The 24,282-nt window shown below is 36.1% G+C and overlaps 1 protein-coding gene across 1 annotated transcript; it reads right to left on the bottom strand.

Moving 5' to 3' along the window:
- Positions 1-174: 174 nt before the first annotated feature.
- LOC132293184 (ubiquitin C-terminal hydrolase 12) lies at positions 175-24,282 on the bottom strand. The gene is made up of 32 exons (XM_059790546.1): positions 24,081-24,282; positions 23,664-23,745; positions 23,425-23,569; positions 23,167-23,324; positions 19,720-19,985; positions 19,407-19,625; positions 19,193-19,301; positions 18,997-19,112; positions 18,244-18,342; positions 17,191-17,300; positions 15,461-15,535; positions 10,004-10,082; positions 9,757-9,903; positions 9,556-9,636; positions 9,346-9,465; positions 8,510-8,632; positions 6,047-6,124; positions 5,837-5,925; positions 5,645-5,753; positions 5,424-5,492; positions 5,230-5,340; positions 4,438-4,493; positions 4,153-4,330; positions 3,901-4,002; positions 3,720-3,791; positions 2,792-2,857; positions 2,491-2,556; positions 1,573-1,659; positions 1,313-1,429; positions 1,092-1,166; positions 867-953; positions 175-642 (listed from the first exon to the last, which is right to left on the bottom strand). Exons 1-32 carry the CDS (start codon positions 24,108-24,110, stop codon positions 601-603), a joined length of 3,363 nt encoding a protein of 1,120 aa, XP_059646529.1. The 5' UTR covers positions 24,111-24,282; the 3' UTR covers positions 175-600.

Raw genomic sequence — 24,282 nt, 5'->3', positions numbered from 1 at the left:
AAAGTGACAAAATAAATTATATAAAGTCGACACTATATGCCTGTAGATATGGTTCTTTCTTTTATACAAATCCCTAAAAAAAACATGTATGTTTGGCCAGCCAACCATTATACAGTCCCATCCCATCCCATCCCCTACAAAAATCAAATGCAACCGAAAGAGGAGGGTACGATAAGTAGAGAAAAGAAGTAAAAGTAAAAAATAAAACGTCAAAAGGCACCCACTATACCAGTTTACATCCCCTTTAACCAAAATCCTCCCTATATACTGCTATAAATTACACAGGGATCAGTTATGGAAAGCCACCAATCTCTCAAGCCAAGAAATGCTTTTATACGAAAGGGCAAAAGGACAGCAAAAGCTCAAGTGGTATCAACAACAAAAGCACGACATTCAGGATAAAATCACCCTTCCCCAGCATCAAATAAAGAATCAGAATCTATAAACCTACAAATGAAACCACAAAAATACCACCTCAATGTCGATTTCTTCTGCTGCCTCGCAATCTATAGTCATTTTTTATCCTTGCCAATTTTAACATTGCACTTTGTGGTCAAACGATGCTGGGTTGAACTCATGCACGGTCAGAGGTTCACATCTCTAGTTGTATATTTTCACTGGCTTCTCATACGTGTGACGGTTCTGCAATTTTTTATGTAGATCAACAAAAAGAAAAATGACGTTACAAGTTAAATGAAACAAATAAGGCCAATAGAGGCAGAGGCAGGGATTAAAATTTTAAGTGATTGCACAAACTCGGAAAGGAATCCATACAAGCAGAACAGATACTCAGTTTTATCATCCATAATGGTGGTCGTTTGCCATAATTTGAAACCATAAAGAAACTAATATGAAGAAACTTTTACCTGATTTGCTGCATAAGACCTTTTAGGAGCAGTATCAGGATGTTCCAACCCAAGGTACTGCTCCCAAGCACCATAAACATCCCTTCTCTGGAAGAAAGTAAATGCAACAGTAAATTTCATAAATGCAGAAAAAAAAAACCTCAAATGGGAATCACAGCAAACTGAACAACAAAATTGACAAGAAATGGTGATTAGAAGAGAATACACAAGCATAGATGTGCGCACCTGAAAACGGCTGGACACTATATCGGAGTCTTGCAGATACTCTGGACGACCCATTGAAAAAAATGCAAACTTCCACTAACCATCCATAAATATAAATGACAAAGGTCAAACATCATCATTTGGGATCTAAAATAAGTTAATAGCAGTGATCATCTGATAAGATTTCAAAAATAGCACCATGTAACTACTATCCATTAGCCCAAAAAGGGAAGAAAATATACCTTAGAGAACTCCTCATCTGAAAGTTGCAATTTCTTTTGAATGCGGACTTTAACTTCAGCTAAAGTTTCGCCATCATGGATGACCAAGAAGAAGGGTTCCCCAAAATTTTGGACTTGCTGCCGAATAAACACGGTTAAGAATACAAGTATATCTCAAGATCATTATTAAATGGGTACTAGTTAATTTTTGTGCAATAGCACACGCATGGCTTGAAGCAATGTTACAATGCCTAGCAAACATGCTGCCCGTGTTTCAATACCAGTTGGTTCTGGGAAGTCTCTTTTGTGAAATGGTAAACATGAATCAAGCGATCAAGGGAACCAAGGTTCTTCTCTTCTTCTGGAATCTGAGATAAAAAAATTATAAGGGGGAGAAAAATTAGCTCTTTTCAAGAAAACCAGTAACACACACTAAAGACAAATATGTAAAGCTAAAACAACAAAAATCCATTCCCTAAAGCTGGAATGCCAGTTGATCCCCAAAAATATATATATATAAATAAGATTTGCTCTTTTCACGAAAAAAAAAAAAAAAAACCAGTAACATAGACTAAAGACATATAGCTAAAATAACAAAAATCCATTCTCTAAAGCTAGAGTATAAGTCGATAAAAATAAAATAAAATAAAAGCTGGTGAACCACTATGAAAATCAAATTATAAAGGCCAACAGGTTTGGAAAATTTCTATATGCCAAAAATAAATCTACAACAAATTATTCACGGTAGTTCAATTCTCAAGTAAATTTTGAAGTCTTCAACCCTATTTTCAACAAGTAATTTTTGCATCACCAATTAAGCTACAAGCAGGAATTTCAATTGTGAAGCCTGCTTCCAATTACTTGCACATAATTAAGGCCAGTTAAACTCCACACTGAGATATTTTACTGTCAATAGGTATAGCATCAGAACACTAGCACTAGTCTTGCAGATTTTTAAACCCCATTTTTTGAAATAATGATTTATTTTTGAAAGAAGCAGATATGCATCTCACGTCCTTCACATGCATTACTTTGCTTACTGTCCTACCTAGATTACATCCATACAAGAAATACAGACCGCCCCATATAGGCATCATGCCATTTAACTTGCAAAAATTGTCACTTTCTCAGATTTAAGGGGATAAATGTTTTTTTTTTTTTTAAAAAAAAGAGGACCAAGAAGAGGAAAAAGAACTTGCCTCCTCTGCCCGCAATGTCCAATACTGGTCATTTATATTCTCAATTTTTTCAACGAGTGGAAAGATCTGAAACAACAAAACAGCAGTATTAGGGATTACATAATGAATGATACAGCATACTTACTGGTTGCAACAAAATTTAAACCAGTCTAATTGCAGATCATCTAAAATGGAAGCAATTTTAGGTGCCGGCCACATATAATCCAATACAGAAAGCACTGCATAAGCACCCATCAAGTTGAGCCCCAAAGAGAAATCAACTTCAGAGGGGGTAATAAACTTTTAACAATTTGATTATTACCTTATAGATTTTGTGATAGAAAACTTCAAGCAGCCTAAGTTCAGCATTCGGATGAGATAACTCAACCTGTTTCAGGATGCATAATGCATTAATAAAAATTATTCAACGCAGCAAAAATTTGCTCCTGTAGCTAAGCTAAGATTGCGAGTAAGAAGGACAATGCAGAAGTACAATTTAGTAGCAAATTTATTATATTATAATCTCCCTAATGCTCAGCCTCTTACAAGATCAATTCCTTAAAAACCAGAAATTGACAAGCTGCTTCAACCATTAACAACTATAATAATGTGGACTAGAATCTCTTGATGCATGAACAAAAAGGATTGAAAGGATTTCCATCAAAATGAACAAGACAAAAAGGAGGAGAAAGGAGGAAACGATCCAAAAAAAATCTAGTTGTCAATTGCCATCATGCATAACTTGAAGAAGATATATATTGATGGGTAACCAGATGAACGACAAAATTTCTGCCAGGAAGTTATTCGCGGTGCAAAAATTGTAAAGAGAAAGATAATAGGGATTAATAGCAAAGGGCACTTTTTCATGGTAATTTCTCCTGATTAATAATAGGAAAATTAATATCCTGTTCATTTCCTTCTCAGAAAAAAGTTTTCAAGACCAGCGAATACAGAAAACAAATTCAAGACAACAGGGGGAAAAAAAAAAACTAATTCGAGATCCATGCCTTTTGATTATCAAACTAGTTACTTAGGGAAATTATTGTTATTCTTAAAAAAATACTAATTTGAAGAAAAAGAAAAAAGAAAAAAACCTCTTTTATAGGTGTTTTTAAAAAAATGATTTCAGAAAACAGTAAAGTCAAGTGAATTTTTAACCTGCTTCTGTATTTTCTTTTCCCTGAAAACAAAAAAAATTCACATAAAACAAAACCGAAAGGGCATTGAGTATCAACATTAGAAACACTTACTTTTGTCTTGAGTTCATTAAGCACGTCTCCTACAGTACTCTGTCTAGGCAACCTAATATTGTGAATTACCACCTGAAAACAGTTTAAAGAAGATAATGGAATAGGTAAGAGAACATATATGATGATTTAAAACTGGTAGTCATGTTGGTGGTGGCAGGCATGGCAGTAGTTTCAGACACACCTCATCCTTTGTTGCATGATGAAAAGCAACTTTCAGAGTTTTTAGGCCTTGTAATTCTGGCAACGGGATATCCAACACTTCGTAATATAAAATATCGGAAGTCTGCAGGAAAGAGAAAAACATACTCTTTTACCCCATTAATTGTGTGGTATATGCACATATACTTTTCCTTTCTGTTTGATGTAAAATATTATTATAGAAAGTAAAAGGGCAGATCAGGCCTCTATATAAGCTCAGTTCATGTGAAACTACCTGACTGTAGTGGACAAGCATGTCTAACAAATGCTCCACTCCACGATATTTAATAGGATGGGGCTTAGGTTGCTGAGAATAACAGTTGTGAGAAGTAAGCCGTATTTTTGACGGATCATCCAAACCGAGCCGATGGGCTACTCTTTCCACAACATCATCATAAGTATGCAGCTTTGACCTTAAAATTTATAGATGAAACGGTTATATACATATATACAGCAGCGAGAGCAAATGCAGTCTCTCTCTCCTACTGTCCACTATAATGCTATTTATGGTAATACTTACAACTCCAGACAAAAATCATCCTCCTTGGGTTTCTCCAGAGATCGAAAATGAACAATCTGCAAAGTACAAACCACATAATGCTGGTTATTGTGGAAGTTAAAATTCAAACAAGATCCAATGCTGAAATTATGTGCGAAGGCGCAAAAAGTAGGTCACAAAACTTGTTCGATTCAAGAAGACAAATATGATCAAACCAAAAGACAGTCACTTTACCCATAATTAGTAAATTCTGAATGAAAATAGAGGTTCTGTTTATGAGGATATGGAAGTAAATGCTGAACTGTGAGACAACTTTATCATCACTAAGATACAGAGATACATAACACTCCACTGGACATCTTTTAGGGGTTTTTACATATTTCCCTTTCAACTAAAGAAATGTTACTTTATTCAATATGAAGTCTCTAGAATGAGAAAAATCTACACATCAAGTGAAAGCATCTTTATGGTTTTATTGTTTTAGCACCATGAATTTCAGGATAAAATTAAGAATTTCCACAGATGTAAATTTTTCATAAAGTCTGGGGTTGTAAGACAAACCAAGTTACTTGAGCTTGCACGGGATCTAATAGCATGCTTGGTGAAGGCTGTTAAGGATTATATATAATAAGCAAACTAGATTGGCTTAATAAAAGTTCGAACACGAAGTAATCAATACTCCATGTGGCTCGGCTCATAGCTCAAAATCTGATACCAATACAAAGATAGCATACAAGAACTAATGATTGAAGCTACAACTAGAAATTTAACACCCGGAAATATTATATGTGAAAAAGCTTTAGTGGACTGGACCTGGCGGTTATGTACATATTCCAAAAATGAAGGAACATCAGGATATCTGCATTGTTCTTCACTTTCACGAAAAGAGGATTTTTGAAAGCAAATAATGTCCCCATCTTCAATCTGGAAACAGAAGAGTTGAGAATTTAATTCCCACATTTAATGCTATCCTATAACAAACCCAACACTGATGATGCAACACATACCTGGCTAAATCTAAAAGAAGATCTCTTATCAAGGTGTTCACACATGACACACGGCTCGAATTTTATTTCCTGAACAAATAGTGGGTTGAGAAATTTTGACAAATAATATAATGTGAAGTATAAAATATAACGATTAAATCTGTAACAATGCATAAAACCCAAAATGCGGAACAAATAGTAATTATAATGCACATTACACTAAAATTCAACTAGAAACAAACCTCAAAGAGATCAATTTCTTCATTTGGGGCAAACCCAGCCATTTCATTTAGTTTCGATATAATTTCCATCGGCTTACCATAACTCTTCACAAAAAGCCTACCAACATATCTGGGAACATAAAACGTGTTAAAATGTTGAACAGCTTGCAATAAAAGAAAAAGAATAAATAAAACTAAAGAATTAGTGATTACCGAAGCTCTTCTTTCTCAGGGTCATAAAGCTTGAAGAAAAGAAGAATATCTTCTTTAGTTTTGTCAGGCAGAGAAATAGGACATAAATCCTGAAGCATCATATAGAGCATCAGTATAAGAGTGCTGGAGAAATTTAATACAAAAAGCCTCTCAAGTGTGAAGGCCAAGATATCATAGAATGAGTTGCAAAAACTGCAAATGCAACCTTACCTGCCCAACCTCTACTTCCAAGAACAACTTCAGTTCTGCATTGTGTGTCTTATTAGAAACATCCCTCAACTGCCCAACCTACATTTAAAAATAATTACCATTAGCTTCTCTAATGCATGTATAGCGAGCTCTACAGGCAGCACTAAACAATTTCTCAATAAGAGAGCCATTTCAAGCAGTACAAAACCAACCCCTTTCAGAAAAAAAGTGGGCTGTCTGCACTCAATTATGTCAAAATTTTAGCATTTTTAGAAGGATCCATGATGAAAAACACTGAAGCAGGATGGTAAAACCAAGACACAAGCCAAAAGAGGAGTGGCAAATAAAAACATCAAGAAAGAATCAGTGCCAGTTCCCTCAACAGAATCGACTAGGTCATAGCAAATATATGTAATATAATCATGCATGATTAAATTGATCAACGCAAGTGAAATAATTCACTGTGGTCCAATTAAACTCTACAAGCAGCCAGAAACTTTTCACAGTGACGCCTTCTAGAAACTATAGTTCAACTATATATGAAGAGTTAACTCTAATAATCCCCACACCATCGATGCAGGTGAAATAATTCACTGTGGTCCAATTAAACTCTACAAGCAACCAGAACTTTTCACAGTAATACCTTCTAGAAACTATAGTTCAACTATATATGAAGAGTTAACTCAAATAATGCCCACACCTTTTTTTGGGGGGGAATCCCCAGACCTTATTAACAAATTATTTGGATCCAACATATCCGGCTGTTAAAACATTCACCATAGTAAGAGAACTAATCCTACACCAATGCAATTTTTTATTGCAAAAGAATCAACAATAGGCTCATTGTACAAATGATCTGGAGATAATATAATACATGGATGAACCAAAAAATAGTATTTTAAATTGCATAAGCATCAACGGCTTAAACTCTGCATAAAATATTACAAGGGTTTGGCTTCATTGATGGCATGATTACCGAAACATGTGCCAGAAACACGATCATGCAAGTTCGTGTTTGAAAACAGAAGATCTGGTTCCAAAAACTGAAGGATGGCAAGACTAAGACACAAGCCAAAAGAACAGAGTGACTAATAAGAACATCAAGAATGAATCAGTCCCAGTTCCCTCAATAGAATCAAAAAGGTCATATAAAATATGCTAAATAGAATAACCTAAGAAGCACGGGAAACGGATACGACGCGACACGGACACGGCGACACGGCAAATCCAAAAAAATTAGGACACGGACATGGTGGGGACACGGCAAATAGTATATATATATATGATGTAGTACTTTAAAAATTACTGAGTGTTGCTATTTTTCATCAACCTCACAATGAAAAAAAAAACACAAATCATAACTAATAACTAATAAACTATAAAAGAACAATGTTTCAGTTATAAAACCAAATAAAAAACAAGCCATTAGAATAATAACTAGTATCATTTAATCATCATTGCAACTTTTCTCCAAATACAAAAGCATAGACAGAAAGGGCTATTAACATTCATGACTTTACTGTTAGCACTTAACATTCACAAAAACCTAAAGGCTAGTCCCCAAAAAAGATACAAAAACAAGTCAGTGTACTATCATCTATTCCCATCCATCATTTGACCTAGGACTTTTACCATTTACAATACCAAAAGGGTAGTACGAAAATTTAAAAAAAAAATTCCAGACGCGCATGTCGGACACACCCCCCTGGCGTGTCGGATGCGTGTCTGCGGAGTGTCCGTGCCGTGTCCGAAAATTAAAATAAAAAATTCCAGACACGTTTTTTGGTGTGTCCGACACGTGTCGGGGCGTGTCCGTGCCGGACATAGATTCTTCGCCCATTTTGGCGTGTCCGTGCTTCCTAGAGAATAACTGTTCATGTTTCAGGATCATGTTTAGCCTAAGCATTCTCTCAATTAATTCCGGAATGGTTCACTCTGTCTTCCAAAAGAACACTCAAATATTTCTTTTCCGAAAATTAGTTTTTATATGCCAAATTTATTCCCAATAATGAGATATCACAGATGTCCTGATCACGCCATATATAAAGTTACTAGAACAATTATAGAACTAGGTTAATGTATGGGGAGAAAAGAAAAAGATATCTTCTTTAGTTGTGGCACAACTGGGATTAAAAAATTGAAACCTATTTATAAAAAGAAGCTTGGTGAGCTAAACACTTTGAGATCAATTCATGTCATGATGCCACAGACAATTTAATTCAGTTTCCCCAAAAGTTAATGCACTGAAAGGTGCAGGTGTGGTGAAAAAAACAATAGGTAAGAACAATCTGTAACCCATTTCGTTATACCAACACCTTTTTCTAATATACTAATAAAAGCCAAGACAATATCGCCAAATGAGACAGATTATCCAAACCCTCACCCAGCTACCATTAGTGGAAAAGGCACTAATTTCTGAATCAAGCCATGGCCCAAAAACATGTGATAACAAATAGAACAGAAGTAAAGTGAAAAACTATTTACAGATTGTGCTTCCTCCTGGGGTGTCAATGGCCTGTTGGGGCGATAAGTATGGTTTTGTCTCTTCGCCCAGATCCAAAAACGCTGGAGATGCACTGGAATGCCAAATTCCTTAGCAACCTCCTCCTGCAACCACAGCATGTAACATTAAGAGGCAGTCTAAAAATTCGAATGACAAATAATCAATAAGCAAATCTTAAGAAACACAAAGAAGTAAACAAAACAGGCAATGCTATCCTATATGAAAATCACAAATTTGAAACGCACCAATCTTTCTTTTTACCACAATCAAATTTATCAAAATCTTGTAAACAACATGGCCACATTGTACAGTTTTAAAGATTATGAAAGTTCTGAATTTTCTCCATCCTATTTATTTATTTATTTTAAACAGATACTTGGAGGAAATGCCCAGAAACGTTAGGGCTACCTTTTAAAACCAGAAAGGGTCATCTTATATATGTGTGTGTATATATAATATTTTTGCAAGTAAAAAATACACAGTCCTTTGTTAGCAAATGTAAACAAGGTTTCCACTGACTAAAGAATGCAGTATCATACCCCCCACGCACAATTTTTTTTTGCCCTTTTTTTGGGTGCCAAATGAATGCTCACTACCAACCACAAAAGAACCCACGAAAAAAGTTTAAATAAACACCAAGTAATCTAATATTTCAGATAAACCTTCAATATATCTAGAGTTGAATTTAAGCCCTAATCACATGCAATTAAATATAACAAGTGGTCAAGCTTAGATAAACACAAAACTGGAATTCTTGTTAGCAATGGAACACATGAAACTTTCATCCTTCAGTTGGAATAATAAAAGTAAACAGTACCTTAAAAAGTTCAAAAGGCATCTGTTTCTGAATACGGAAACTATGAACTTTGTCATGGTCTACAAGATCAAAATATATGTCCTTTCCAATCTGTTTTGTCAGGTCCTCATCGCGGGCAACCTAGAAGTATAAATTAATTGCTTCAGTGAGGAGAATAGAACTCATTGCTACAATTTACCATGGAAAATTTTTCAGGCAAGAAGTTGTAACCTTGATAATAGTATAAAGGTGGGCCTCTGCTTTATATCTTCTCTTGTCCTCCTTCTCTTCTTGTTCTTTCTTCAACCTTATCTGAAGGAGAAGATTATATGTGATAATCTAGATCCAAGTCCAAACACATGCACACCAACATATGCACAAAACAGAAAATTGTAAATTTCATTTCAACTTCAACAAATCCAGAAAGTTTACCCTAAGATGTTCCGCGATGTCTTTCTCGTCCACATTACATATTATTTTCTCCTTGTCACTCTCACGTATATACACAAGCATGTATGCATTTGAGTATTTAGTAAATTTGAATGGAGTGTTATTGAAACCAGGATTTGTCTGAGGCAACTGTTGGACAATGGCAGAAGAAGACATGAAGATGAATTCATAACCAAGACAAGAATTTGAAATATAAGAGAATCTAAAGTAATGCTTGTAAAAAATTTACCTCTTCCTCACCACCATACTGCTCCTCCAATGCCCTTTTCATATCTTCTTTTGTTACCCTTTCATCATCAAATTTGAACCTAAAAGATAAGGGAAATCAGAAAAACCACAATTATACTGCATCTCAAAGATAAATTGACATTAATGTTCGTTGTCAATTATAATGCACACATGCAAGCACACTCATTATATACACAAGATGCATTGGTATTCAAGCAACTAACATGAAAAGAATTCGTAAACAATGTTACAGCATGCATGGTAGACAACTCCTAGGAATCTAAAATAGATAATTGTGTCACATTTAACAGTGTCAGGGAGAGATTATAAATCCATTGAGGAGATTATTGTATTTTTGGCCTCGTTGAAGATTTAAGGCGCTTTGTGGACTTTTTGTTATCATGGGTTCCGCTCCCCTTTTTTTGAGCGTTTTCAATAAATTTTACTTATCAAAAAAAAAAAATAGATAAAATCTATAAAATAAAATATTATTGATAGTTTCCAGAAGGTTCCGCCAATTTTTTCTTCTTTTTCTCTCTTCAATATAAAGCAATGTCAGAAGAACGCGAATGGCTGTGGCATGCAGATAAGAACATCTATCAATGCATGCTTACAACAATACATGGTAAAGTGGGTGAGTTCATTTAGATCACTTAGAAGTTACACCATTGTTTTACATTTTAGACACAACACACTTTCCTCGATAGTCATCCATTCTGGGAAAGAGACTGACTATTGATAACTTGAGGAAAGGAACGAAAATTTGGTCATCCATTTTTGTTGCATGCATTGTCTGGTGGCCATAATGTGTATGCTCTCTCGTTTATTCTTTGGTGCTTACCAGATGATGTACAGTTTGATGAGGGATGTGTTTGCTAATTGGTGGAGCATTCAGGGTGAGAGGGATAGGAATTCCTTTTAAGAGGTAGAACATCCTATTTTTGCTCTTAGTATAGCATAATCCATTCTCTCTTTTTTCTGGATTACTGGGAATCTTCTTTGTTGGAATATTTTATGGAGTAATAGAGTTTTTAGATGAAATGCAAGTATGCTTTGTATATAACTTATGTGCAGCTCCTATGTACATTGGCGTGCCCCCTTATAGTTCTCACCAATGGAACTTCAAAAACATATATCTTATGTACAGTTCCTATGTACATTGGTGTCCCCCTTTTAGTTCTCACCAATTGAACTTCAAATAAATGTGTTAACGACAAACGCAGCGAACCCAAGAAACAATCAAGAAACACGACAGAAAATAAACACGCCACAAACAAAGATCACAAAGATTTAGCGTGGTTCGGCTAAGCCTACATCCACGGGGAAGATCTGGCAAAAAAAATTCACCATGCGAAAATATGGAGATTACAAGTTTCAGCCCCCAAACCCTAGCTCTCGCTCTCACTCTTTTTTCTGTGATTTTCAGTGTATCGCAATAATCCCCCACTCCAAACCCTAAGCGCCCTTATATATCAGGCTACAAGAGAGTACTAAATAGGGTCCACAACCAGCAAGCAAAAACCGGGTCAACGTGACCCAGCACCAACTTCAGGCCACAACATCACAAAAAGGTCTAATTAGTTTTAGTTCATTTTCTTACCCTTAGGGCCTCTTCACTAACGCTTTTGCTTTCTTATTTTTGCTTTCTTCAAAAGTAAAATCATAATTTTCATTTCTAAAGTTGAAATACCAAGTAGAATCATGTTCAATCATATTTTATGCTTTCAATATTTTGAAAGTAAAAAATTAGAAATCAAGTTCAGTAATTATGATTTTGATTTTGCAAAAATTGCTCACCAAAACCCATCTCATTCTCTGCAAATATCCTTCTCTGCAATTCTCAACAAAGAACATACCAACAGCAAGAAAAGAAAACCAACAAACCCATCAAACATCTATATATATATACATCTGTGGATGCGAATTCTAAGGTTTTATGTTTTGTATATGCTTAAACCAAATTCATCAAGTAGAATCATCAACAAACCCATCAAACCCAAATTCGTCACCAAAAACCATCTCATTCTCTGCAAATACCCTTCTCTGCAATTCTTACCAAAGAACATACCAACAGCAAGAAAAGAAAACCAACAAACCCATTAAACATCTATATATCTATATATATATATACACATATGTGGATCCTAATTCTAAGGTTTTCTGTTTTGTATATGTTGAACCCAAATTCATCAAGAAGTAGAATCATCAACAAACCCATCAAACCCAAATTCGGAATCCACGGACAAACTGATTGGGAATGAGTATGAACTGCTTGTGGATGCGAACTTGGGTCTCCCTCTCCGATGCCCAAATTGGGTCTCCCTCTCTAAAAAAACAGTTTAATCTGGGTTTGATTATAGTGATTACAGAGAGATGAAAGTGAGTGAGTTTTAGAGAGAGAGAGAGAGAAGACCCAACAAAAAAACCCAGAAAACCCAAACTCAAGCAAAGCCCCAACAAACTATTGCAAACACGATGGACTGCGATTCAAAGACTCCAAGTTATAGTGGTTGAGAGAGAGAGAAAGACTCCAAGTTATAGTGGTTTAGAGAAAGAGAGAGACTCCGATTCCGGTGGTCTGAAATTCGTCGGCATCGTCTTGCCTTCATCCAGATAGAGAGAGAGAGAGAGTACTGATAGAAAGTACGGCGGTGGTGTTTTCCATTGTCGACGGTGGGTGGTGTATGCCATTGTCGACGGTGGGTGGGATGAGATGATGATGATAGAGAGGGAGAGGATGATGGGTGATGGTCAGGTGAAAATGGGTGGTACGAGGATGATGGGTGAATGAATGCTATAGTAACAAAAAGTATTTTCTGTGTACAGTGTAAGAAGTAGAGAAAGTAACATATCCTCACTTTCTCCTTTCTTCATTAAATGTGAAAGTACTTTCTAAAAGTTGAAACATAAAATTATATTAATAAACACAATTTTTATTTTTTACTTTACATTTTAGGAATTGACAGTAGAAAACAGGAATTATTCCTGTAAGTGAACAAGCCCTAAGTAAACTAAAAATCGATAAGCTGCAGGCAGTAAAGTTAATTTCAGAACCTTTTACACAGACAAAAGAAACCATGCAGGAAGCAATGATTGTGTTGGCGTCAAAAAAATAAAATAAATATATATGTTTTTGGACTTTTTATACCCAAATGTTGCAATGGAGGAAGAACTAAGGTAAGGGCCACCATAAGGCTCACTTAATTGTCCAGATAATTAAGCCTATTCTTCAATGCAAATTCAAGGCACTTTGTCCTTTATGCATAAATAGAAGTGTTTGTACTTGGGGGGGCAAGGGGGATGGGGTAATTGCAAGTAGAACATAGTGTAGGTTGACCTTCCAAAACCATAATTTTTCAAGGATATAACAACTTCCTAATTATATGAGAATCCATTGAGCATTAAAGGGAATAACAAGTTTCGGAAGAAAGGATTTTTCTTTTTCTTTCGGCAGATGCAGTATCTATAGAAGCAGGTGTAGGAATGTGATGATGTCACCAAAAGTTAATTCCCAAAAAAAAAAAAAAAAAAGGCCAATAAAAAAGCTTCATTTTTCTGATTCCACGTAATCAAAATTTGCTTTAAATTGGAAGAGGGTGCATAACCACTGAAGATAGATATAGGGCACACAAGATATAGGGTTCTCCATCTGATGGACCCAGTCTAATACTAGTAAAAACCCTTAACCTCTTATTTGCATCTATTTTACATGTTATATTTTATTTCATCTGTTAATAGAAGATGAAAGGAAGCTTCAATTCTCCGAATTGAGAATGACATATGGCATACCATTTGTTTTTCTTGGTATAGCATCTTTCAGTAATCCACTGGAGCTGTCTTTTTCAAAGAAATCTGATGATAATTTAGAGATTTTCTTTTTACTGATTCATTTTTTTATTTTTTATTTTACAAATTGGGGGTTGGCAAATATTAATCTTCTGCTGGTTTTGGTTTAAAGAATCATTCATTGAGAATTTCAATGCGGATAAGAATGAATGAAGAGATAAAAAATAAATAAATTAAAAACTAACACGGATCATCAGGTTAGAAATTCATTTCACATAAATTAGTAGATTCCTATTCCTTCTACATATAAAGTCACTATTTAGTTATTTGCATGTCAGATAACTAAAAAGAATTCCAATTGCACAAGCCAATCTTACAACAACAATAGGGTGTAAAGAGTTTATTTTGGAGTGTGTGTGTGTGTTTAGACCAAACAATTCATTGTTTTCCTTTTTTTGAAAAGAAATCATTTGGATAACTTAAAAATCAAAATCAAACAAAGTATCTACATAATTGTAGGAATTTTATGATCGTGTGCTTAGGAAAGAGCACATTCAGGACAGAGCTCTTCTATCATCCTTGTGAGTGTCCATCATTAGAGAACAGAGTACTTTTCAGTATTATAGAGACTGAATAGTCATGGCTTCTTCCATACTCAAAATGTTGTTGCTTTGGCACTTTGAATCCCTTAGCCGTGGGAAAATCAAAATTTTAACGGCAGCTCTCTCAAGTAGCCAACCTAGATTATTGTGGGGACATTTTTTTAGACATCAGTGGGAGCACTAATCTTCTCTTTAGTAACCAACACTAGTTCCCCTATAAAAGCATATGTCTTAGCTTTTCTGGGAGACCCCAATATCAACTACATTGGCCATTGTTTAATCGAGAATAGATATAACAAAGGAAGGGATGAAATAGATTATGGATCCCATCACACTCCCAAAGCTAGAGATCAAATGAATTCCAAGATCTACTAATGGTCAAGCCAACTTCAAAGATAAGAAGAGAACAAGTATATAGTTGCCATTGAGGAACCCTCTATGAGCCTCCAAGGTGTTTCAAGATGAGGTCTTTCAGTCTAGGGTCATAGAAATTTGGCAGGTATCTTGGTTGGTAAGGACTCCCCGTTGTTCTCTGCACTTTTACATATTTGCATTGTCCAATTGCAATAGTATTTCCAAATTCAAATTTTTTAGGACAAAAAGGAATCCCTATAGTGACTAAAATTTTCTAATCAATTTCATCCGTATATCAAGATCAATCCCTATATAGAGTCAAATCAGAAATAGGGTAAATCAGATTATGCAAAACTTCATCACTGTATCCAATATAGAGTTCAAGTAATAATAGAGTATCAGACAAAGATATAGAGTGCAAGAGGTAAAGATGTATTTGTAAACATTTTCCAGCCTTGGAAGCATTTCATCTAATTAAGGCAACATATGAATGATGAGTTCAAAATCAGTTTAATCATAAATTTATAGACTGATGCAACGAAAACATAAAATCACATAGCCTAAGGAAGCAAGGGAAGCAAAACAGACAAGCACAGCGCATACACGGATAGATAAATAGATAAAACAGACAGACAGACAGATAAATACATACATACATACATACATATATATATATATACAGAGAGAGAGAGAGCTGTTGTGCATATGATGCATACCATTGATCAGATAAGGTTGGCCTGATGAAAGCATAATAATGTCCACCATGCACCCCACCACTATGAACCAACACACTAATAAAAAATAACAAGACATGTAAAGAAAGTTAGAAGATGTACACAACTCTCAGAAACAAACTAAATCATTGAGATTCTAAAGACATCAAATAACAGGAACATTTATACAGGTTATTCTCGCCACATAAGAAAGCAATGCAAGAGCTCATCCCCCTTATCTTTCTCCTTATTTTTAAGCATGATAATATTTTACGGACAATTATTAAAATCATACCAGCAAATAGCATCTCCAACACCAGTCCACAGTTAGCTAAATGATAAAGTCATACACTGATACATTTAATCAAGAAAGATCAAGTAAAAAGTAAATAACTCAAAGCTCCATTAGAGAAATGGCAAGAGGACCACCAAGGTCTGTGGCCTAGTGGTATCTCCTCTCCGTTCAAAGTGAAAGGTAGAGGGTTCAAGTCTCTCCAATAACATTGTTTCTTTGCCTGGAGGGAGGGAGGGAGGCAGAAAGTGTGTTTATTTACCATATATAGATGAAGTGCTACATATCAAAATAATAATAATAAAATAGATGGAGTGCAAATTTCAAATGATAAGAAAAATTACCTGGTTAAATGTAGTGCAAAACTGAAGGAGATATATTTGTTTAATATATAAAAAACAAAAGTTCTTTTTTATTCACTCTCTTCCATGCACTATTCAGAGGAAGGTATGACTTGCACTTGGATTTAAATACTACAGCATATCACCTTTCTATTTTTCCCAAAACAATTCACTTTAATAGAAATGGCTTGTTGTGCCCCTTTGTTCTTTCCTCATTAGCACATGTGCAACTCCATTTAGCCTAATAACCAATTAAAAAGTGCCAGGCATTGTTATTAAAGGCTTACAGCCACATATTCTCAAATCGGAAAGGGGTGCTGAGTTTGGGGAGATTGCGGTGATGGAGGAAATCTCATGGAGACAGAAGTCCAGAGCCTTGTGGTTGAAAGAAGGGGATAGGAACATGAAATTCTTCCAACAGAAGAGGAAATCACATTGGCAGGATTCGTATCAACGGGACTATGGTGACTAGGGCAGAGGATGTCCGGAATGGGTTTGTGTCTTTTTATCAGCAGCTTTTCACGGAGACTGCTAGCTGGAGACCGTTGCTAGATGGCCTTGATTTTGCAGGGATCTCGAGTGAAGATAGGGATTGGCTCGACTATGTATATAATAATCCAAAGAAACTGTCTGTCTCCAATGTTCCACTCCTGGTACCCGTGTAGTTGGGATACACAGTGGGTAATGCACTAGTTAATAAATGAAAGCAACAATGCAGCCTAACAAATAAAAATGTTAGATATGATGATGAAGGTAATTTGTTTATGTGCAATGAGATAGAACCAGTTAGCCTCTGTAGATGTGAGCAATTTAGTGAGTACATATTGAAGGTCCTATAAAGGAAAAGAGAGGTCAAAAAATAAATATTGAAGCAGTGAGAAAAGACTTTATAACCTTGAATTGGCACAAATATGATTTAGGTAGAGCAAACTGGAAAATAAAGAACCACTGTTGTGACCTAAATGTGCTAAGGCTGTGCTATGTTTGTTGACAATCCAAATATATCTCCCCAGAAAAATGATCAAGGAGTTCATTCTAATACAATGTACACAATTATAAAGGTTTCAAAGCCATGCAGCAATGCCACTAAGAAATGATACCTATGAAGCGTATAAAGGTTGCGGACACTCCTATCTGCATCAGGCGATAAATATTTTCCATCCTCTCTATCAAGGTCAAGTTGAAGAGGGAATTCATAGCGGTCATTTATCTGCACAGTGAAAGCATGGATTATAACAAAGAATATACATAAAATATAATGAACATTTGACTCCCCCATGGGACATATCAAATAAAGAAACACGTTGCTATTTTAACAATGATTGTATACAGGAGGGCGCCATATTGTAGGAGCCCAAACTATGTGATTAAATAAATCTTCCTCCATCTGTTGCAGGTCGAGGGCTACTTCTCCTTCCCCTTCTTCAAACTCTGATTCGTATTTTTCATAAAATCTATTATCAAGAATAGAACAAGATCCATTGGATAAGATTTAACAAATTGCTTATCACAGAACAAGCTAAAGGCTACTATGCTTTTGGACATCTCATGGGAATCGAATCACTTAATTTTGTTTTGTTGAGTTCAAAACAAGTCCATTATGTGTTTCAGTCTTTCAGAGCTTTGTTTTGTTAAGTTCAAAACAAGTCCATTATGTGTTTCAGAGCTTTAAATGAATCTACTTGTTTACTTCTGACAGCTGTTTCTCTGATAAACGAATTTGGTACTTAAATAATAATCTCATCCCAACCTTATTTTCTTTACAGTCATGTCTCCACAAAAAACTGCCATATTCTAAGTTCTGCAATTTAAACCGAATTGTTCGGGTGCCATGCAAAACAAAACTGACCAATTCATTTCAAGTGGAACATCTATCTACTATGTTAAAAAAAAATTTAATAAATTCATCTCGGTGACAATTTCAGTAACTCTACTGATACTTAAAGTTATATCGTGGCGCATAAACAAGACCAAAGCAGGTAGGCTGGAATATGATACTATATGCAGCGTCGAAAGACTCGAAACAAAGTGTATGATGCATGGTTAAATCACACTTCAAAACAAAAGGAGGTATGCAAAACCTGCACCTCAACATTTTAATAAAATTTAAAAAGAAAGAACACATAAAGCAGGAACAATTTCCTAATACTGACCTTTACCATTGTATCCCGCATGAAATCATACTCAAATCGCTTAAGCTGAAGTTGAAGAACTGGAGGGAAATCAATAAACAAGACACCCTTCTTAGCATCCTGAAATTGAAATAAAAATTTGAGATTTTTTACTTCAGAACTAGATTCAAAGAAGAAAAATAATAATAATAATAATAATTCAATGGTCAATGAAACTTAAGGGAACTACACAAACATGGACCAACACAAACAAGTAACCATGTAACAGAAAGCACAAAACGGACTTCGGCAGTCGCAGAACGGAAAATGAAGAACAGACTCCTACCTCAACAAGAAATCCACTTTTTCCTTCAATTCTACCATCTTAAATAGGTTCTATGAGTTTAAAACTTCAAAGTTGGTTCAACCAGCTATAATCCATATCTGTTTCTGTTTAATCAGCCTGTCACATGTACTGCTGATTTGATGAAAACCCCGCTAATTTTGGACACTATCCTCAAACCAACTATTTATCGAACTTTTTTTTCCTGGTAACTTAAAGTGCAAAGTTAACTGACCCAGTTCCCAGTTCCACAGAATTGCCTCTTGAGAACTTACAAAGTTTCATAATATAAGAATGGCCACTTGCCTTTCCAAGTCACACTGCTCATCATAGCACCACTAGTTTCTTTATTTCAGTGTGGTAAACTTATGATCATTTCTTTATTTTGCTTTGACAGCTCTAGAGTATGATTCTGTTAAACATATTTTTCTGACAAACAAATAGCAACAAACCTGTAACCCATGTTCTTCAGCATGATATTTATTATCACCCTCAAGACGTTCAACTTCAACATACTTGTCAAAAGAAGCATAAACATCCCGACAGCCTTTGACATCAAGCTGAAGGTCTGCAATAAGAAAATTTTCAATCAGCATCATGCACTGCAATAACAACCCTGGACAGTCTAAACTTCAGCACAGTAAATACCATAAAATGATTCTTTTCTCGTGGATTTGAAATCCACATTGATGCATTCAATGTAGTTCATATGGTGCCCTTCAAATAACTGCTGTATTGTCCCTTCCACAACAGTTCCCTGTTCCAGCAAAGCAACAATCAGTTCACCAATACAATACAAATATTTTTCTTATAGGAACATCAAAATGCACATTGAAGGGCTGCAGCTGCTGAATAACCATACCTTCATCTTATCTTCAAGCTTTTCACACAAAACCCTATTAAGTTCTTGAACATCATGCTGCATGAAAGAATCATATGTGTCCCATCCAAAAGATTTGGTTAACTCTTTTGTTGCAACGCTGGTGTCACTATATTGGAGTTTATAAAATAAACTCTGCAGGGCCAAAGGAATGCTTCCTGAGGGCATATCATTTTCTGTTGTTGGCATATGGTACACAGCCTGAGACGTTAGCTCAAAATGAGAAATTGCCTCCTAAATAAATCGGTGACATAAATTGCTAATTTTAAGACAAGAACATGAGACATATTCTAACCTTTCTGAAGTATGGAATATGGTACAGAGTTTGAAGAAGTGAGTTCATGTAACAAGTTGCTCCTTGGTTCTTAAGTCCAACATAACCAGTCTCCTTCTTAGAGTCATATGACCAATAGTCAATGACCCTACGAACAGCAACATCAGCTTCAACCATACATGTATCATTCACAAGATACCCTTTGCTGGGATCATAAAGATCACTTAAAGACATGAAAGATGTAAAGCCCCAATCACTCTCCCTTGCATTAAACTGGTGCTGCGTTTCTGAAAATTCCAAGTGAAAATGTTGATATCAAATGCAAGTCTAATATATAATCGACAGGTAATCAGAATGAGCCAGGAGAAAGTGAGAACTAGGAATACTTTCTGTCAGTCAGACAAACTCCACAACATAAAACTCCACAATAGTAGGTCTCTTTGACCCGCCCAAAATAAACAATTTCAGCTTTGATACTTTTGTAATCAAATCAAATTTTAATAACAGCAATCCATCTGTCATCAGAGGTTTTTCTTTTCTGAAAGCTGTTCTGATTGGATCAATCCAATTAGTTTCAGAAATTGATTACTAACAGTCAAATTTATGCTTGATTCCCTTATAAATCTACCAGATTGAATCTGTATTTTTTACATACTAACTAAACAATGTTACTGCCCAGGTGTCTCGACTGAACTAGAAAATGAGCATAAATGATGCATGTGCAAATGAAATGTAGGATAAACTAAATTGTGTGTATTTTATGTGTAAATTAATTCAATATAAACAGTAAAACACTCAAGGATTTAGTAGAAGAATTCTTCAATATCTCTTGAGGTGTTTTATGAAGTGGGTTTAACTATTATTCTTACCCCAACAATTAGTACTCATTGGATGAAGAATGTTACCGCTCCTGCATCTCAACTTGCACGAGATGTAGCTGCTTCATGTATAGAGTGCAAGTAGTCCACATCAAACCTCCAACCCCCCGCGGTGGCGACAGTGACATGGGTTCAAGTCACGGAATCAGCATCCCTAGAAATAAATAAGTAAGGCTGTCTACCATCCGGGAGCCTTGTGCACTGGGTACAATTTTACTTAATTGCATGACATTATTCTTGGAGACCTTTGTTGCATGGCCAAGAGTTTGATAACATTTCAGGAGGATAGAGAGCGGATGGAGAGACCATTTGTAGAAGAAGAAAAGGAGATGGTATTGAAGAGTTGCAATGGGGGCAAGGTGTTGGAGCCGAATGGATTCACCGAGGCTTTTCTTCAACAGAAACAGGAGGTAATGGAAACTTTATGCAATATCCATGAGCATGGTCAATTCGAGAAGAGTATCACTGTCTCATTTATAGCTTTAATCGTGAAAAGGGTGGAGCCATGGACGTAAAGGGCTTTAGGCCTATTAGCATGGCGGGAAATGTTTAGCTAAATTCCTTGGATTCACTTCACATCCCAACAGTCAAATTCTCAATTTTCGCGAATGCATCTTGGGCAAGATTATTCAGTAGCTCTCGAGGACTGAAACAAGATGATCATTGTCCCCTTTCTTATTCATTTTGGCTTTCAGTAGGGCAATGATACGGACTGAAGCTTTCAGCTACATCCAGGGGTTTGAAGTGAAGAAGAATGCAAGCAATCAGCTGAAGGTATCTCATCTCCTTTTTGCAGATGATACCATTGTGTTCTGTGATGCTGCAGACATTAATTGAGATTCCTGCAATGTGTGTTGATTTGCTTCCAAATTGTGCCAGGACTAAAGATCAATATCAGAAAAAGCGTCAGTTCCGCTGGGGGAGGCTAATAATATTCTTGCGCTAACTAATATTTTGGGGTGTGATGTAGAAGCTTTTCTTGCAACGCATTTAAGTTTACATTTGGGAGCCCCGTTGAGGATTTCTTCTGCTTGGGACCTGGTGGTGGACAGGTTTAAGAAAATACTCGCAGGGTGGAAGAAGCAATCTCTCTTAAAAGGACGGATGTCCTACTCATGTTAAGAGCACTCTCTCGAACCTGCCAACTACCTTCCTCTGTTTCAGATTCCTTTTTCTTTAGTGAAGAGAATTGATTAGTTGCAAAAGAACTTTTTGTGGGGATAATAGGGAGATGAATTCAAATATAATTTGGTCAATTCAGAGAAGGTGTGCTATCCCCTCAGATGGGAGGATTAGGAATCCAAAAATTCAAGCTATTTAATCAAGCATTGAAGGGAAGTGGTTGTGGAGATATGTTGGTGACGACTGAGGCAGTTGGTGCTCTAGGGAGATGCGGAGATCAATGGGAGTGGGTCTTTGGAAAAACATTTATAAGGGCTGTATGTTTGGTCTGATAATAGGCCTCTGGCATGTCTATCTCTGAGACAATTTAGGATTGTAGCTGATAAATATAGCATGGTGGCAGACTGTTATCATCTTGATCATAGAAATGCGACATAGTGGATGCTCGTGGTCGGTTTTGCAAACCGGATCAGGATTGGAAAATGGAGGTCTTAGCCTTCTTTGATTTGATTTACCAACAGCCAGTGGCTAGGATGGAGATGATCGGTGGTGTTGGATGAGATCTAAACATGGGAGATTTGTGGTTAGATTCCATCAACATTGACTCAACTAAGGGACATGGCGAAACACTTTTAACCAACTGTGCATGTAAGGCTTGTTGACTCACTAGTCATTCCTTTTCTTCCATCAAAAGCTTAGTTTTCATTCAAAAGTAGGATGCAGAAATGATCAGGTCCTTTGGGGAGAGCCAGGAACAGTATTTCGTGGAAAACGGTTTGGAGAATTAAAATGCCTCTCGCGGTGGCAGTCTTTGACTTTAGCAAAGATTTTTACTATCAACAATTTGGTCTTCTTTAACAGTGGTTTTGCTGGCTTCTACTACAGAAGTTCTTGACTCTTGGAGGGGATGTACAGTGGCAAGGCGAGCTTGCCTCAAGATGCATGGAGGGTCAGTCCGCTTTGCATATGGTGGGAATTGGGGAATAAGGGGAATCGGTGATCTTTTGATGGTGTGAAAGCACTGATTTGGGTACTAAAGATTATGTATATCTGTAAAGGATTAGTTGGTTTTTTGGATAGCTTAAGGGTATAGTGATATATTCTTTTGTGCTGTTGTTCCTTTAGGTACACTCCCCTTATAGGGTCCTTCAGTGAAGTTTTACTTACAAAAAATAAAAAATAAAATTGCCTTGGGCATGGAGCAAAATGCTAGGTTACAAGGTACACACATAAATGTTGGCTATTTAAAAGGAGGAAAATGGGTAGGAAAATCTTTTCTTATAATAATATGCAGAAGCCAACTACAACAACAAATAATTCTATTGCAAGAAACATAAGAATGAATTGAAGCAAAACAAATATATGATAACCCCAAAAAAAAATTCACGAACTAAGAGATAAACATGAATCTGTGAAAGAAGGTCTAATTAGGTAATCAAAACAGAAGAGTTGGAGTTGCGGAATATACCCTTTCTTACTGTGAACTTGGGATAAATTTGATTAACCACAGACAAGCTGAACTGTGCATATCGGCTCCAGCCATATGGCAACGTTGACGAATCTGCCACATCTAAATACATAGATAAATGATCCACATTGTTTCCCTTCGGAAAAATAAGAACCCGCCTGACCAAAGGAATGCAAGTAAAGAATCAATCAGAACATATTCAATAAGGTGTGCTACAGGGCATCAATAATTTAAATCAAGTGAATGACATTCAATTACCATTTGTAACTGCCAACAACAAAAGTATCAGAATAGAGCTTCTTGGTGTTCAGCCTAGTAAAGTTCTCAATTGTCCACGTGAACCTAGATGTTTGAGGCTCATCATTTTGCTGGTTCTCCACAGTACTAGTAGTTTCAGCTTGTGCTAATCAAAACACACAAAAATAAATGTTCAAAACCAATAAATCGAATACAAATTCGTGAACTTAAAGATATATACAAGGACATTGACAACGTACTTTCCATGGGCTGAGGACCTTCTATGGGTTGTGGACCTTCAACAAACTCTGAATGTGGCACAAGGATCTCATCGTCTTCTTGCTGCAAAACAAATAGCAAATCAGAGTCTGATCCACCAAACCCCAACCTTGTGAACTTAAATAAAACCCCAAAATTTCCAACATAGGCACAATGAAAATTGAGAGACTGAATTAAATTCAAAACCTCCCAATAGAAACCAAAACCCTAAACGATCACGAAGTCGACAAAACTTCAACCAGACTCCAACCAGTACCACTAAAATGGAAATATATACATATACACAAATACATATGTATTCATAGAGGGGAACGATGCACGGAAAACAAAATTCAGATTGTTCCGGTACATAAAGTGGAGGAGATTGGGGGAAATGGAGAGGAGAGTTGACAACGTACATCCAACGGTGGAGGAGTTATCATCGTCATGGGCGGAGAGAGGCTGGTCGTCCGATCCACGAATCTGAGAGTAAAATTAGAGAGAGAAATTGTGAAGAACTAGAGAGAAGACAATGATTTTCTGCAGAGGAGAGAGACTCTCTCGAAATACTGGTTCAAGCGAGAACGCTCTCTCTGAGTTTTGTTGATTCGATGGGGGTAT

Source organism: Cornus florida, unplaced genomic scaffold, assembly GCF_030987335.1.
Source record: "Cornus florida cultivar Cherokee Brave unplaced genomic scaffold, ASM3098733v1 CherokeeBrave_3.0.0_Hap2_Chr02, whole genome shotgun sequence".
In the NCBI taxonomy this organism is placed as follows: Eukaryota; Viridiplantae; Streptophyta; class Magnoliopsida; order Cornales; family Cornaceae; genus Cornus; species Cornus florida.
This window is presented reverse-complemented; position numbering and strand designations above follow the sequence as displayed.

What these genes read in the sequence shown, in the direction of transcription:
- LOC132293184 (XM_059790546.1), bottom strand. Translation starts at nt 24,110, where the DNA reads ATGACGATGATAACTCCTCCACCGTTGGAT. An exon ending in ACATCGCGGAACATCTTAGG is followed by an intron (nt 9,637 to 9,756) that starts GTAAACTTTCTG and finishes CTTCTCCTTCAG; the next exon opens with ATAAGGTTGAAGAAAGAACA. An exon ending in TAGTGTCCAGCCGTTTTCAG is followed by an intron (nt 954 to 1,091) that starts GTGCGCACATCT and finishes ACTTTCTTCCAG; the next exon opens with AGAAGGGATGTTTATGGTGC.